At 37.1% G+C, this 16,229-nt stretch overlaps 1 protein-coding gene across 13 annotated transcripts in view; it reads left to right on the forward strand.

Moving 5' to 3' along the window:
- Irk1 (Inwardly rectifying potassium channel 1) overlaps nt 1-16,229 on the forward strand; it is a 313,191-nt gene that overhangs the window by 226,242 nt on the left and 70,720 nt on the right. For 6 of the 13 annotated variants that reach the window (XM_067758676.1, XM_067758690.1, XM_067758703.1 and 3 more), the window contains one exon: nt 11,412-12,550. The exons of 6 other annotated variants lie outside the window; for them this stretch is intronic. In XM_067758676.1, coding sequence (XP_067614777.1) covers nt 12,423-12,550 — 128 coding nt within the window. In that variant the 5' untranslated portion in view covers nt 11,412-12,422. Of the gene's footprint in view, nt 1-6,243; nt 6,527-11,411; nt 12,551-16,229 lie in introns of those variants that run through there. One more of the 13 variants, XM_067758675.1, reaches the window with a different exon arrangement.

Below are 16,229 nucleotides of genomic sequence, written 5' to 3' on the forward strand. Positions count from 1 at the left end.
TTTCGTTCATTTTAAATCTGATGATGATCTGAGATGAGTGCCCAGGAACCTACGTACCAAATTTCATCAAGATATCTCAAAATTTACTCAAGTTATCGTGTTTACGGACGGACATGGCTAAATAAATTTCTTATTTCGCCCAGATCATTTTGATATATAGAAGTCTATATCTATCTCGATTAGTTTCTGCCGTTACGGATTACCGTTATGCGAACAACGTTAATATACTCTGTGAGCTCTTCTCAGCTGAGTATAAAAAGTTTGCATATACCGTCTTACAAATGCAAAAATATTCTTTCTCTTACGTCGGGAAATATAAGTATAAACATTTTCCAATACATATATACCCCGCCAAAAATTCATTTTAGCCCAATTCTTAAAAACTTTTCTCTGGAAGTTTTTCTTGCTCTTCATATATTTGTATAATAGAATGAGAAATGTTCTCCGTAAAAAGTATTTAAAATTAGGCTGTTTAAATCTTAAGGCGTTTGGCACCAAATTGTGATTGCTTGCTCAATCTTGTCGAATCCGCATGTACTTACTCAATTAGCTTTAATCTGTCAATGGAATACTCAACCTCACCGTGTCAAACACGGATCTAATTGCATGATCATTATCCCAACTATCGGCTACATGTTACCAAACTGAACACTTCGTAGACGAATCATTGGTCGCAAATTAATTTGTAATCGGGTACTTCAATCTATCTTATCTTGGTATGATATGGGTTTTAAGGATAATGGCATCCGGTTGCAAAGCAACACCACCGCGAATTCTTTTAGTATTCTATTCCAAGCACAAATATTTCGCTGTTACATGTTCTAATGCTAGGGCTCATCAGAAACATGACACAATTACAAAATTTTAATACAAGTATTAAGGGATGTGAACAACCTGTTCTGAGCAGCAGGAATAATAATAAACCTGCATCACAATTAAGGGCCTGTAATTACAACCTTGCCAACACATCATGATTGAAAGGTGGGTTCACTGTAAATAACTACTTCTAATCTGATAAAGTCCTCGGCCCCTTAACAAAGCGATAAGATACAGTTATATCTTCACTAAGTACAGCTACGGATCACATTTACTCAATATCATCGGTCGGCAAAGCCTAAGAGTACGCTTACACAGCCACCGATTTTGATCGCCCGATGCCGGTCGTAATCGTCCGATAAAAATAAACACATGTATTTAGATGAGGGTGTGTACATTTACACCAATCACCGAATTGTTGTCGGCCGTTGTCGGTTTTCACTGCCGATAAATTCGCGCGTGTTCAATTTTATCATCCGATAAATTGCATGCATTTACTGTGAAAAATCAATTATTTGTGCGATGGACTGAAAAATTGATTAATTGTGTGCAAAACAGGTTCCCCTCATGGGATAATCACATAAAAGCATGAAAGCAAGCATATTTTTGCGAAAAAGTAAAATGTAAGAAAAAAGCTGCCGGCCGATAATCAGTTGCAATTTTAACACCGGCCCGGCCGATTTCATTAGTTGATTGCATGTTTTCGGTTTATCGGTGGCTTTGTAAGCGTAGCCTAACGCAGTTTCAAACACGTCAAATGGAAGAGTGAGCACAAAGCCATTTACAATGATCAATTGTTATCCGAAAACACAATTTTCTCAACAGGTTAGAACAGTTAAAATAACGGGGTCATATTTTTAGCATGTGATCAACCTTTTATTTGACCTTCCGCAAACTATATGCCAACTTTCCAACAAAGAAGACCGCATTACTCCGAAAATAATGCTTTATTGTCTGACTCAAAGTCTGACGTGACCGCATTAATCTAAAGATAATGCTTTATTGCCAACTCCAACGAAGAAGAGACTGCATAGCTTCTTTAAGTATGCTTTACTATCAACTTCCACGAAAGCGAATTCAGCGCATTACCCGGTTCTCAGAATCCAATATACGTCTCTCTGGCACAACTCCGATTTCAATATCGCAATAGGTTATCCGATATGCGCAACGTAGGTCCTGCATGTAATCTGTTTTCATATGACACCATCCCTCTTTTCAATTTCAATGTGAAACCAAAGCCACTAACGCGCATTTCTCTTTAGACCAAAACTATTAAAGCTGCAAGTTTCCTTGTACTACCTGATGGCAATTTGCGAGTAGTAGCACCCATTTGGTGGAGCGAGGAGGATGGGAGGCCACGCGAGGGTTTTCGGGGTAGTATGGACGGGACATGAGATGGTGCGATATTACGTCAACAGCCATTTGGCTGCACTTCAACCTTCAGAAGTGGCAGAATGCCGCATAGATATCGTTTGAGTGTATATCATGACCCCAAAAGTAGTTCTACGAAAGCAACTCTGTCACCGTTGTCTGACGCTGTTAACCGCCGCTGATCTAGAGTCGGCTACCATATATAATAGCTGTGTTTTTTTACATCTAAGCTGCTAAGCGTTGAATTTATGTACTCTTCCGAAATTGCTGCGCAGAAAATTAGTACTCCTAAATTTCAATACGCATTACACTCAGATGCAACTGAAATATATGTCTATGTTTCAACTCTATGTATTACCTCTACAAATGGTGTGTGTCCACTATTCACCGCAACCGATTCAGCTATAGGTTATATAATATCGCCAACAGAGGTGTGTGTTCACTTTTCGGTACAACATGTTCTGTAGCTAGTTGCCGCGGCCACCGTGGTGTGATGGTAGCGTGCTCCGCCTACCACACCGTATGCCCTGGGTTCACACCCCGGGCAAAGCAACATCAAAATTTTAGAAATAAAGTTTTTCAATTAGAAGAAAATTTTTCTAAGCGGGGTCTCACCTCGGCAGTGTTTGGCAAGCTCTCCGGGTGTATTTCTGCCATGAAAAGCTCTCAGTGAAAACCAGGGATGCACCTTAACGTTAAGCTAATCGTTTATCAAAAAATTTCCACCGTTTCCGTTGAAACACTTCGAAATATTATCGATAAAGAAATTATCAAGATAAATTGTATCTCGTTTTTAACCGAAACGAAAAGCTTTCGTTAACGTTAAAAACGTTAACAAAAACGTGATACTTTATGTTTGAATTGTGCTGGCAATGCTATAGCCATGGTGAAGCCGTAAGGTGGCAACAACGAGCGCACATACACACACAAACTCTATGTAATTTGTTTGTGTAATTCGTTGGTGGTAATGTCAAAAATACTCTGAGAAACGTTTGTACTGTCAAAATTCATGAGAAAAGTTGCAATCAGCTTGGCTAATGCTTTCACCTTTACTGACTCCGCCATCAATCAGCTTTGCCAGCATAGTTTGAAATTAATAATCAACATAAACGATTTGATTTCGTTTTGATATGGCAGAAAACGAAACGAAATCATTTCGTTAATTTGACGATCTTAACGTTAATAAACGAAACGAAATGACTTCGTTTCGTTTATTAACGTTGATTATCGTAACGAAATGATATCGTTTCGTTGGTTAAGCATGCCTGGTGAAAACTCATCTGCCCTGCAGATGCCGTTCGGAGTCGGCATAAAACATGTAGGTCCCGTCCGGCCAATTTGTACGGAAAATCAAGAGGAGCACGACGCAAATTGGAAGAGAAGCTCAGCCTTAGATCTCTTCGGAGGTTATCGCGCCTTACATTTATTTATTTATTTGGCGCCAGATGGGTTTCCTGAACATTATCTAAGTGAGGATACACGTTTTTTTTTTAACCGCAAACGTAGACATACGTATATAGGTGTAAAAAAGAAAACGGATAGTATGTATCTAATCCAAGAGCCTTAGCGCCTATTAAAGTTATTTCAACCTAGAAATCGAACGGAGAGCCACTCTAGTTAAAACATACTACTTTGGAGACCACTTCAAATATTCCTGAGGTCAATGGGTGCATGCATTCAAGATCAGTTAGCCACAACGAAATTTGAGCCAAAATTTTTTTGCAGGGTATTATCCATATATTTGCATGTACATTAGGGTGGGTCGATTTGCATGGACAAAAGTCAACCGATATCGTGGCAACGATTTTTCGATAGGATTTGGGCTCAGAAAAAAAATTATACCCAAAAAAATAATTTTCGAGCCTGTTACTTTTCGACTTTGATTTTTAAGGTCTTTTTCATGACCTACTAACAAAATTTTCATTTGATTGTAAAATTTTTATGTATACCCTGTCCGACCCAAAAATGTCCGTTTTTTTTTTCAAAAAACTGTTATCGACCTTTTTTTTCCTGAGCCTAAACCCTATCGAAAAATCGATGGCGCGATATCGGTTAATAAATCGGCCCAGTCTAATGTCCATACTTATATATTTGCCCGTTTACGTCCGCTTACGCATTATCTAAAATTGTATTCCGGCAACATTTGAGTGATCGGTGCAACATTTATTTATATACATACATACATACACAAGCTGAGCCATGAGCATTTGTGAGTAAAATTAAGAAATAATTTTTATACCTAGCTGAGCAGAGCTCACAGAGTATATTAACTTTGTTCGCATAACGGCAATCCCGTAACGGCATAAACTAATCGAGATAGATATAGACTTCTATATATAAAAATGAGCTGGGCGAAAAAAGAAATTGATTTAGCCATGTCCGTCCGTCCGTCCGTCTGTCCGTTAACACGATAACTTGAGTAAATTTTGAGGTATCTTGATGACATTTGTTATGTAGGATCCCAGGTGCTCATCTCAGATCGCTATTTAAAATGAACGAAATCGGACTACAACCACGCCCACTTTTTCGATATCGAAAATTTCGAAAAATCGAAAATGTGCGATAATTCATTACCAAAGACGGCTAAAGTGATGAAACTTGGTAGGTGTGTTGATCTTATGACTCAAAATAGAAAATTAGTAAAATTTTGGACAATGGGCGTGGCACCGGCCACTTTTAAAAGAAGGTAATTTAAAAGCTTTGCAAGCTGAAATTTGGCAGTCGTTGAAGATATCATGCTGAAATTTGGCAGGCAGATTACTCCTATTACCATATGTGTGTTAAATAAAAATGAGCAAAATCGGATGACGAACACGCCCACTTTAAAAAGAAACTTTAACAAAAAATTTAATATCTTTACAGTATATAACTAAATTATGTCAACATTCAACTCCAGTAAGTATATGGTGCAACAAAATACAAAATTAAAAGAAAATTTCAAAAGTCGAACAAAAATTTACCAATCTTTGTGAAATTTGGCAGGGGTATATATTCTATGACGATAACTGTTTTCCGTGAAAATGGCGAAATCGGTTGAAGCCACGCCCAGTGTTTATACATAGTCGACCGTCTGTCCTTCCCCTCGTCCGTTCACACGATAACTTGAGCAAAAATCGATATATCTTTACTAAACTCAGTTCACGTACTTATCTGAACTCACTTTGTATTGTTGTAAAAAATGGCCGAAATCCGACTATGACCACGCCCACTTTTTCGATATCGAAAATTACGAAAAATGAAAAAAATGCCACAATTCTATACCAAATATGAAAAAAGAGATGAAACATGGTAATTGGATTGGTTTATTGACGCAAAATATAACTTTAGAAAAAACTTTGTAAAATGGGTGTGACACCTACCATATTAAGTAGAAGAAAATGAAAAAGTTCTGCAGGGCGAAATCAAAAGCCCTTGGAATCTTGGCAGGAATACTGTTCGTGGTATTACATATATAAATAAATTAGCGGTACCCGACAGATGATGTTCTGGATCACCCTGGTCCACATTTTGGTCGATATCTCGAAAACGCCTTCACATATACAACTAAGGGCCACTTCCTTTTAAAACCGTCATTAACACCTTTAATTTGATACCCACATCGTACAAGCGCATTCTAGTCACCCCTGGTCCACCTTTATGGAGATATATCGAAAAGGCGTCCACCTATAGAACTAAGGCCCACTCCCTTTTAAAATACTCATTAACGCCTTTCATTTGATTCCCATATCGTAAAAGCACATTCTAGAGTCACCCCTGTTCCACCTTTATGGCGATATCCCGAAATGGCGTCCACCTATAGAACTATGGTCCACTCCCTTTTAAAATACTATTTGATACCTTCCATTTGAAACCCATGTTATACAAACACATTTCAGGGTTACCCAGGTTCATTTTGCTAAATGGTCATTTTCCCATATTTTGTCTCCAAACCTCTCAGCTGAGTATGTAATGTTCGGTTACACCCGAACTTAGCCTTCCTTACTTGTTTGCTTTTAAAAACAGCTGGTCGTTCTATTTGTTTCAGTCGGTAATTCTGTTTGTTTCAGTCAGTAATTCTGTTTGGTTAGAAGCGTAAATGTAGATGAGAGTGTTGCTAAGTGACCGCAACTGCGGCTATTGCCCAGCTGTGTGTAGTGGCATTTTGCGAATATTAATTTTTAGACTGGGAAGTGGACTGAGATAAAAAACCGCTGATAAAAAATCAAAGTTTTAATAAATGTATTTTTAAAATATAGAAATATGAATATATATACATATGTAAATATAAGTAAATATCAAACGTGCTGAAGTGAATGAGGAAGAAAAAAATGGCGAGAATTGTGTGATATCAAAATAAAGTGTAATATCAGTTGAAATAAAAATAAAACAAATTATATATATAAAAACAATAACACTGTACAACAACAATTTTTTAAGAGTGTAGACATATTATTTTGTTGAATAGTGGCATCGCACATATACATTTTTTCGAACAAAGTTGTAGTCCAGCTAGTGTAGTTTACTTTTAATTGGCTTTTGAGGGTTAAACTGGTTACGCTCTTCAGGATTCAGTGAACTGGTCACTTTGGTTACTAGTGAATATATGTCCTTATAAAACAAGTAAGATTTCGTACTAAAACTTCCAAATTCCAACCATTCGCCTTACAAAGTTGCTAAGTGTTGATGCAACATGTTGCTAAAGATTTACACGGCGTTTTCACTGTTGAAGTAAAACAAGTTGATGTGTTCATATGCAATGTTAAGCTTGTACAGTTAAAGCCCACTTAAGCAGATTTTCATATAGACGCGTTTAACATAATCTTATGCATTGTGTGTAGATTGTACGTATTTTTATGGAGAACGGCAGATTGAGCGACACTAGCGCCATTTGACAAGAAAAAGTAGTCATCTTCCAAATTTTGTTGCAAGCAAAGCATAAGAAGAAAAGTTTGACATTTGCTTTGGCTAAGGGTGCTTTCACACTTTGCAAGTGAAATTATTTTTCCCACTCGTTGGCAACTTTTCTAACATTTTTCTTGTATAGTGATTGGGCAAGGCGAAATAAACTTCAATTGCCAAGTCTGAAGTTCCTTCATATTTACAAATGCAGCATCTTGCGTGATTGTGGCGATGTTACTGGCATGTATAAGACTGCGTTGAACGCATCTATATGTAAAGTTTTATTGTGTCTCGTCCATTAGAAACTTGAGCTTAAATTTCAAACCATTCATTCGCTTAAGCAATTTTAGAAACTTTTTGTACTAAAATCTTAAAATTGTCTTAAAAAAAAACGAAAAAAGTTTCAAAAATCTTTGAACAAAAAACTTGTAGTCCCTTCTGGGTTTCAAGTAAAACCAAAAATTTCAAAAATAGAGAATTGTTTGGTTTTAAAACAAAACTCAAGAGTTTAAACGTGGTGCTAAAATATAAAGTTCCAAATTTCATTTGCGAAGAGTGCTGCAAATTATAGAATCATTTTCCAAACATTTTCGTTATACATATAAGATCTTATGATATATATTTCTACAAAGATGTAAAGATCGGTAGGTAGAGTAAGCTACTAGAATCCATGGCACGTCTGTTCAAAACTAGGCCATGTAGCACAAAAAAGTAGAATATTTAAGCTCAAAATTTAGAGCAAAATTTTCTAAGACACTAAAGTCGTCAATCTTCCAGAATTTTGCAATTTGACCAAAGACCCCTTGTAACCCCAAAAATCTTTATGTGCTAATGAAAAATTACTTAGCCGTGCTGAAATATAAGTATGTTTGTTGGTTGGTCTATTGCAAAAAAGGTCTAAGTTTTTTGAACTGTGTAGTTAAGTTACTGGATTTATTCAAGCAGCATTAAAGTTTTAATTCTACCATCTCTTCTACGTACTCTAAAAATCGAGTGCAGCTAATATTCTAGAAGCTTCAGCTTAGAAATCAAATATTCAATTAATCTTTGTTTGAGTTAATCAATATTATTTTTATTGAAATTGATAACAAATAGTGAATTATAATTGGTCAAATGTCTCCATGTGGTTTGATAACATTGCACTGTAGAATTCAAAATTAAGTGTTGCTTATAACACTGATTAAATAAGTGAATTTGAAATATTTTCTGTAAGACAAATGCTTTTGTTTTGTGTAATAGCTTGAGATCTTTTTGTACAACTTTGGCTCAAGAATTGAACATGTACATAAATATATATCTATAAAGTGTAATGTCTACATATATAGTCATCTTGGACACTCCTAAATGTGTGCTCTTTAAAAAATTCTTATATTAAGCTCTACAAAAATAGCCAATAGAAACAAAAACTGGGCCATCCATTTCTGAAATAAATATTAGGCACGGAATTTCTACGAACGAACGCAAATTCATGTAACGGCAAGAAGTGTGATTGTGTGAGCGGTAAATCAACTCAAATTTGTCGTGTGTGTTGTTGATTTTTGGTAGAGATAAGTTTGTATCATAACAGAAACATTTATCTATGCAAATGTAATTTCTGCAGACTACAGAAAATTTCCAAAATAGTAGTCCCGGGTATATAACAGCAATTTTTAGTGAACTGTCGGTTCATTGTGACTACTTGACATCATTCGCCTGTGCAAATACTATTGGCGGCCACCGTGGTGTGATGGTAGCGTGCTCCGCCTATCACACCGTATGCCCTGGGTTCAACTCCCGGGCAAAGCAACATCAAAATTTTAGAAATAAGATTTTTCAATTAGAAGAAAATTTTTCTAAGCGGGGTCGCCCCTCGGCAGTGTTTGGCAAGCGCTCCGATTGTATTTCTGCCATGAAAAGCTCTCAATGAAAACTCATCTGCCTTGCAGATGCCGTTCGGAGTCGGCATAAAACATGTAGGTCCCGTCCGGCCAATTTGTAGGGAAAAATCAAGAGGAGCACGACGCAAATTGGAAGAAAAGCTCGGCCTTAGATCTCTTCGGAGGTTATCGCGCCTTACATTTATTTATTTTTAAATACTATTGCTCAAACCACGCTTCAAACTTTTCTCTGACATTTCAGATGCTTATCCACGTGATATTTTGCCAATAGGCGATATGATATTGCATCTCTGACTTCATGGTATCCTTGAATTGGCTTAAACCTACGGATATGCGACTTTCTGGTCATATTTGGAGAATGCTTATAGATTCAGCTTGCCAGGTATGCCTGAAGACTTGTGGCCACTAATGAACATAAACAAACTCCTCGTTATTTAATAAAGTAAAGAAATAAAAATCGCACCAGTTGGCTAAGTTTTGCAGGCTTTAACGGCTTACTACAATCCTGTGTTCCTCGAATCAGACTTTCGAAAGGTGAGCTGACTGGATCAGTTGTTGTTGTAGTTGTCATAGCAGCAAAAATATCCCCCGAGTATTGAAAGAGTGTTTCGGATGTGGCCGGTTTCTTGCTAAATATAAATTCCTTACACTTTCGTACTAGCACCTCATACGTATGCCTTGCCGCGGAAATATTCTGAGGCCTTTACCCGTCAGGGTTGCCCGGTTCGGTCACGATACAATGTAAAATATTAAAAAAAAAATCAGTCCTTAATTTGCTGCTTGTGTTGAAAGGATCTCGGACAAATGATTTTATATATTTTTGGTCCTACTTATTTGGTTCTTTTTTTCTTTCTTGCTTCATTCGGTTTCAAGGGATTGTGTGGCGTAGCCTTTCAAATGGTTGCCAGTGTAACTTTTTGCATCTCCAGCCCAAATTTACCAACCCTTGGCAAATTATTTTTATTAAGCAGACGGAGTTATGGCGACCCCAAGTTTCTTACGGAAGAAGGGGACTGAATGACCTAGAAGGCTCAATGTGTTCATGTCATAACGTTTCCGAGATGACCGAGCTCTTATCTTATTGTACATCTGCTATTATTTTTCGTAACGTAACGGATCGAAATCCGAAAAAGGACCATCAACATCGATAAAACTCCCCAAAACCTTCGGAGAGTCTCAGTGTCACTCACTTGTTGACATCCAATTTTGCAATTGATATTCGATTAGTTTGGTCGAGTAGATATTTCCGTTAAATGTCCTTTTGAGATTGCTATCCCATTTTGGAGTGAAGTTTTGTCTGTTAGCCGAGCTAAAAGTATGCTTTCTGGGACTGAACCACCTCATAGCATACTAACGAGATACTGTTTTTGTTGTTGCTTAGGTTGAGGGTGGCGTTACGAATATGGGTAGTCCTTTACGAGAAATCTTCAAGTCTGTGGATTTAAGTCGCCTCTTACAGCAGACCTGCCTTGCCGGAAGCATATTCTAAGCCTCCCATACCGACAGTCAGAGCGACTTGTTACTTCATGCATTTTTAAACGATTTAGAGATGATGAGCTTTTCTAGGATTATGGCTGGTTTCAAAAGGGAAAACAAAAGATTTGAGTACAACAATGGGTCCCTTATTAATTGACGGCAGGCAGGACTACACCGCCTGGTCTGCCATTAATAAATCTTTTGTAAGTTTACTTTTTCCAAGAAGCATTAATTTGAAGTTACCTGCAACAACGTGAAAATGTATGAAAATTTGGCCCAAAGACCCATTGTGACCCCCAAAATTTTAAGCTTGTTTAAATAAAGTAGTTTGTATGATGATCCTCTACAAGATAATGGACATATGGTAAACGGGCCTAATGATCACTTCATATTTTTCTTAATGATCATTTAGAAAATTTCCGTTTGACCTTATGGCTATTTCGCCATTTCGAGAAAAAGGCCATAATAATATTTTACTGAACTGAGTCCGATACAAAATAAAAGTCCGCAGGATAATTAGAAATCGTCGCTGCCCCCAATTTTCCCAAGACTATTTATTCGAAAAAAAAAAACATTTTTTTTTGTTTTCACCCAGCTAGGAAAGTGCCGAGTAAATCTTTAGCAACATGTTGCATCAACACGTAGCCACTTTCTGATGCGTCGCGAAAAATGAGAAAGTGCGGTGGAACAAAAAACAGTGCGATTTCTGAGTGTTAGTATGAAATGTTACTTATTTTATAAGGGTCAATATTATTTAGGTAGCAAAGCTAAAAATCTTCAGGATTCAGCACACATGATCGAGAGCCTCCTCGTGACCGGTTTAAACTTTAAATGCAAATTAAAAAAAAGGCTAGGCGAGCTAGAATATAAGTTTGTTGGGAAATATTTATCTGTGCGTCGCCATCTTTCAAAAAAATACTATGGTTATTTTTTTGTAAAATTATTGTTGTAAATTTTAATTTTTTAATTATTGTATAAAATTAAATTTTATAGGCAAAGTTGAAAAAATTTATTTAACCTGTCAACAAATAAAAAACAAAATTGAGAGCAGAAGTGAATTAACTATGCCAAATGTAAATATGTTTGGCCTTAAAATGTGGTGTACAGTAAAAACAAAAACAAAGCCATATCATAATTATGCCACAGACAGTGCAAACAACAACAAAATTTACAATATATGCCGTGTAACCAAGCGTGTGCCAATGCAATTGCATAAGACGAATAATCATAAAAGCAAGCAAATAAAGAAAACCAACAACATAAGTGGCATTAAATGCAACAAAGTCAACTACAACACGAGCAACGGTACATGCAATACAAGTCAACGCAACATTGTTGTTAAAATAGTTAACAACAATAACATAAATAGTGGTTATACATGTTGCAGCAATAAATTTAGCTGCACGAGCAGCAGTTGTGATAATAGCAACAACAACAACAATAACAAAAACCAGTGTAAAAATAACGACAGCAATTATACAATTCAGTTATGGCCTTCATAAGCGTTATATGTAATTTCTGCAAATAACAGCAATAACAATAACAACAACGAATGGATGAAATAAAAGATGCAACAACATTTCAAGTGTCAAATAAATTTGCCAAAAAGTTTTTTCGCGTAAATTAATTTTAGAGCAAAATAATCAGCGCATGCGAAGTTGGTGTTCAAATTAAGTGTCAATTAACAAACAAAAATACTGACTTTAAAACAAAATTATAAAATATTTTTATTTGCAAAAATTTCTTTAAATACATTAAAATTTCTGCCAATGTTGTGAATAAAAAGAGTTTAAACTCAAATAAATTGTAAAAAAGTTTAAAAAGACACACTGAAAAAAAAAAAATTTGTTTCAAAAATTATATCATCCAATGTGCAGTCTGCTGGATGGGTGCAATTAACCATAAAAATTAGTCAGTATTCAAAAACGTCCAAAGCTAATATCTGTATTTGTTTATTAAAACGAATTTGCATTAAACAACTTTAACACACACACACATACTTTTATGTGCCTCGCCACAACAAAATTTGCATATAAAATGCCTGAGATCAGACGGAATCTCAGTCGTCTGTCCATGTTGATGTTCCGACCAACGTATTCTAGTGAGCCAGGCTGGCGTGCGGAACTGTTAAGGTATATACAAACATATATATACATACATGTTTACAAATGAAAAAATATATTTATGCAAATAAGTTATCAATAAAATATTAAAAACATTTCTATATTACCTTGCTTGGTAGAAACGCATTGCAATTGTAAACAATTTTTATAGATCTACTTCAATGTACATTAGATAAGTGCTTAACGTGGATACCTATTTATGAAAACTCCACTCCACGGTAGCAGACACGGATCTAAATGCATGACTAATGCCCCAACTATCGGCTCCATGTTGCCTACCCTTAACACTTCAGTGCACGAATTATTGGTACCAAATTGCTTGTAATCGGGCGTTTAAATTACAAGTCCTTACCTTGGTAAGATAGGAGTTCTATCGAGCTCCAGCCATTTTATGTATAATGGCATCCGGTTGCTGGGCAACTCCACCCTGAATTCAAATACGTCTTTCTCTATGCACAAGTACTTCGCTGTAATGTGTTCTGACTTTGGCAAAAGCATCAGATACATGATACAATCCCACAATTTTAATACAATTATTAGGGGCATGTGAGCAAGCTATTATGAGCATCAGGAACACAATTTTAGGGATGTGACACAACTTTTGTAAGGCCTTATGATCCAAAGCGACCTGCTTAATATACATGCCCATATATTTATCATCATTATTTGCTACATTTATATACAACTCCAATAAACGCGCTATTGTATAATCTTCCTCTTTATTTATCAGCCACCGTGGTGTGATGGTAGCGTGCTCCGCCTACCACACCGGATGCCCTGGGTTCAAACCCCGGGCAAAGCAACATCAAAAATTTTAGAAATAAGGTTTTTCAATTAGAAGAAAATTTTTCTAAGCGGGGTCGCCCCTCGGCAGTGTTTGGCAAGCTCTCCGGGTGTATTTCTGCCATGAAAAGCTCTCAGTGAAAACTCATCTGCCTTGCAGATGCCGTTCGGAGTCGGCATAAAATCATGTAGGTCCCGTCCGGCCAATTTGTAGGGAAATCAAGAGGAGCACGACGCAAATTGGAAGAGAAGCTCGGCCTTAGATCTCTTCGGAGGTTATCGCGCCTTACATTTATTTATTTATTTTAAATTTCTCTTTAAATATCATCCTTTATTTATCATCCTTTATTAATCAACTTTGTACAATTCTGGGATGTAATCAACCATTTATTTGACCTTCCGCAGAAGCTCCTTTGAATTACTTGTGCACAGGCCAGCACGTATTGAGGCAGCTTACTCCATGCGAGAAGTACCATGGGTAAACTTTTTGCCTACCTCCAACCGAAGAAGACCAATTTACTCCGAAGAGTATTCTTTATTATCAACTCCAACGAAGAAGCGACTGCATAACTTCATTAATCATGCTTTATTGTCAACTTCCACAGAAGCAATCCATCGCATTAAGAGTCCCTCTCCCAAAAATACGACATAAAACCACAGCCACCGCGATACCCCAACAAGGGGCCGAACCCATTGACAGGAAGTTGAGACCTGAATATAATGCAATATATTCAGATTACAACTGGCTTTTCCTGCTTCCACGGTAACACTTTTTATAAGGACCTTTTTTGGGTCCCGCAGATGGTACACAGCGTCCATAACTGCTCCCTTTCGAGTAAAGGCACTCATGGATTGGTTAGCCATGGTATTATGGTCGCCTTTTACGACCGGTATACCTACCCTGGGCATATTCTAACCCCTAACCCAAAGGGGAGGGTGCATTGTTGACTTGGAGTATGAAAATCCGAAGATCAACATAAAAATTTAATTATAAAACCAACAATACGGTCCCTTTGTGGATTATGGTCGCCTTTTACGACCGGTATGCCTACCGTAGGTATATTCGACTATCCTAACCCACAGGGGGAACTTTAATGTACAGTAACATGGGAAAGTATTGGTTCTTTTATTTAAGGGGTATATTGGAGGGGACGCGACCGCCATGGTGTGATGGTAGCGTGCTCCGCCAACCACATCAAATTTGTAGAAACACGTTTTTTCAGTCAGAAGAATTTTTTTATAAGCGGGGTCGTCCCTCGGCAGTGTTTGGCAAGCACTCCGAGTGTATTTGTGCCATGAAAAGCTCTCAGTGAAAACTCATCTGCATTGCAGTTTGCACGACGCAAATTGGAAGAGAAGCTTGGTCTAAAATATCTTCGGAGATTATCGCGCCTTACATTTCATTAATTAGTATATTGGAGGATTTTCCTTGTTAAAGTTGGCTTGGAGACAACCCAACATCGTCATTGTGCCATCTTCATTGCCATTTTTTTTAATTATTCATGTATACCCATATAAAGTTTAAATGTATTTGTATATGAATATAAAACAAGTAAGTAAGGCTAAGTTCGGGTGTAACCGAACATTACATACTCAGTTGAGAGCTGTGGAGACAAAGTAAGGGAAAATCACCATGTTGTAAAAAGAACCTAGGGTAACCCTGGAATGTGTTTGTATGACTTGGATATGAAATGGAAGGTATTAAAGAGTATTTTAAGAGGAAGTGGACCATAGTTCTATAGATGGACGCCATTTAGGGATATCGCCATAAAGGTGGACCAGGCCTGACTCTAGAATTTGTTTGTACGATATGGGTATCAAATGAAAGGTGTTAATGAGTATTTTAAAAGGGCGTGCGCCTTAGTTCTATAGGTGGACGCCTTTTCGAAATATCGCCATAAAGGTGGACCAGGGGTGACTCTAGAATTTGTTTTGTACGATATGGGTATCAAATGAAAGGTGTTAATGAGTATTTTAAAAAGGAGTGGGCCTTAGTTCTATATGTGGACGCCTTTTCGAGATATCGCCATAAACGTGGACCAGGGGTGACTCTAGAATTTGTTTGTACTATATGGGTATCAAATGAAACGTGTTAATGAGTATTTTAAAAGGGCGTGGGCCTTAGTTCTATAGGTGGATGCCTTTTCGAGATATCGCCATAAACGTGGACCAGGGGTGACTCTAGAATTTGTTTGTACGATATGGGTATCAAATGAAAGGTGTTAGTGAGTATTTTAAAAGGGCGTAGGCCTTAGTTCTTAAGGTGGGCGCCTTTTCGAAATATCGCCATAAAGGTGGACCAGGGGCGACTCTAAAATTTGTTTGTACGATATGGGTATCAATTGAAAGGTGTTAATGAGTATTTTAAAAAGGAGTGGGCCTTAGTTCTATATGTGGACGCCTTTTCGAGATATCGCCATAAACGTGGACCAGGGGTGACTCTAGAATGTGTTTGTACGATATGGGTATCAAATTAAAGGTATTAATGAGGGTTTTAAAAGGGAGTGGCCCTTAGTTGTATATGTGAAGGCGTTTTCGAGATATCGACCAAAATGTGGACCAGGGTGATCCAGAACATCATCTGTCGGGTACCGCTAATTTATTTATATATGTAATACCACGAACAGTATTCCTTCCAAGATTCCAAGAGCTTTTGATTTCGCCCTGCAAAACTTTTTCATTTTCTTCTACTTAATATGGTAGGTGTCACACCCATTTTACCAAGTTTTTTTCTAAAGTTATATTTTGCGTCAATAGACCAATACAATTACCATGTTTCATCCCTTTTTTCGTATTTGGTATATAATTATGGCATTTTTTTCATTTTTCGTAATTTTCGATATCGAAAAAGTGGGCGTGGTCATAGTCGGATTTCGGCCATTTTTAGGAGTTTAGTAAAGATATA

The sequence above is a fragment of the Eurosta solidaginis genome, chromosome 1 (assembly GCF_040869045.1).
Source record: "Eurosta solidaginis isolate ZX-2024a chromosome 1, ASM4086904v1, whole genome shotgun sequence".
Taxonomy (NCBI): domain Eukaryota; kingdom Metazoa; phylum Arthropoda; class Insecta; order Diptera; family Tephritidae; genus Eurosta; species Eurosta solidaginis.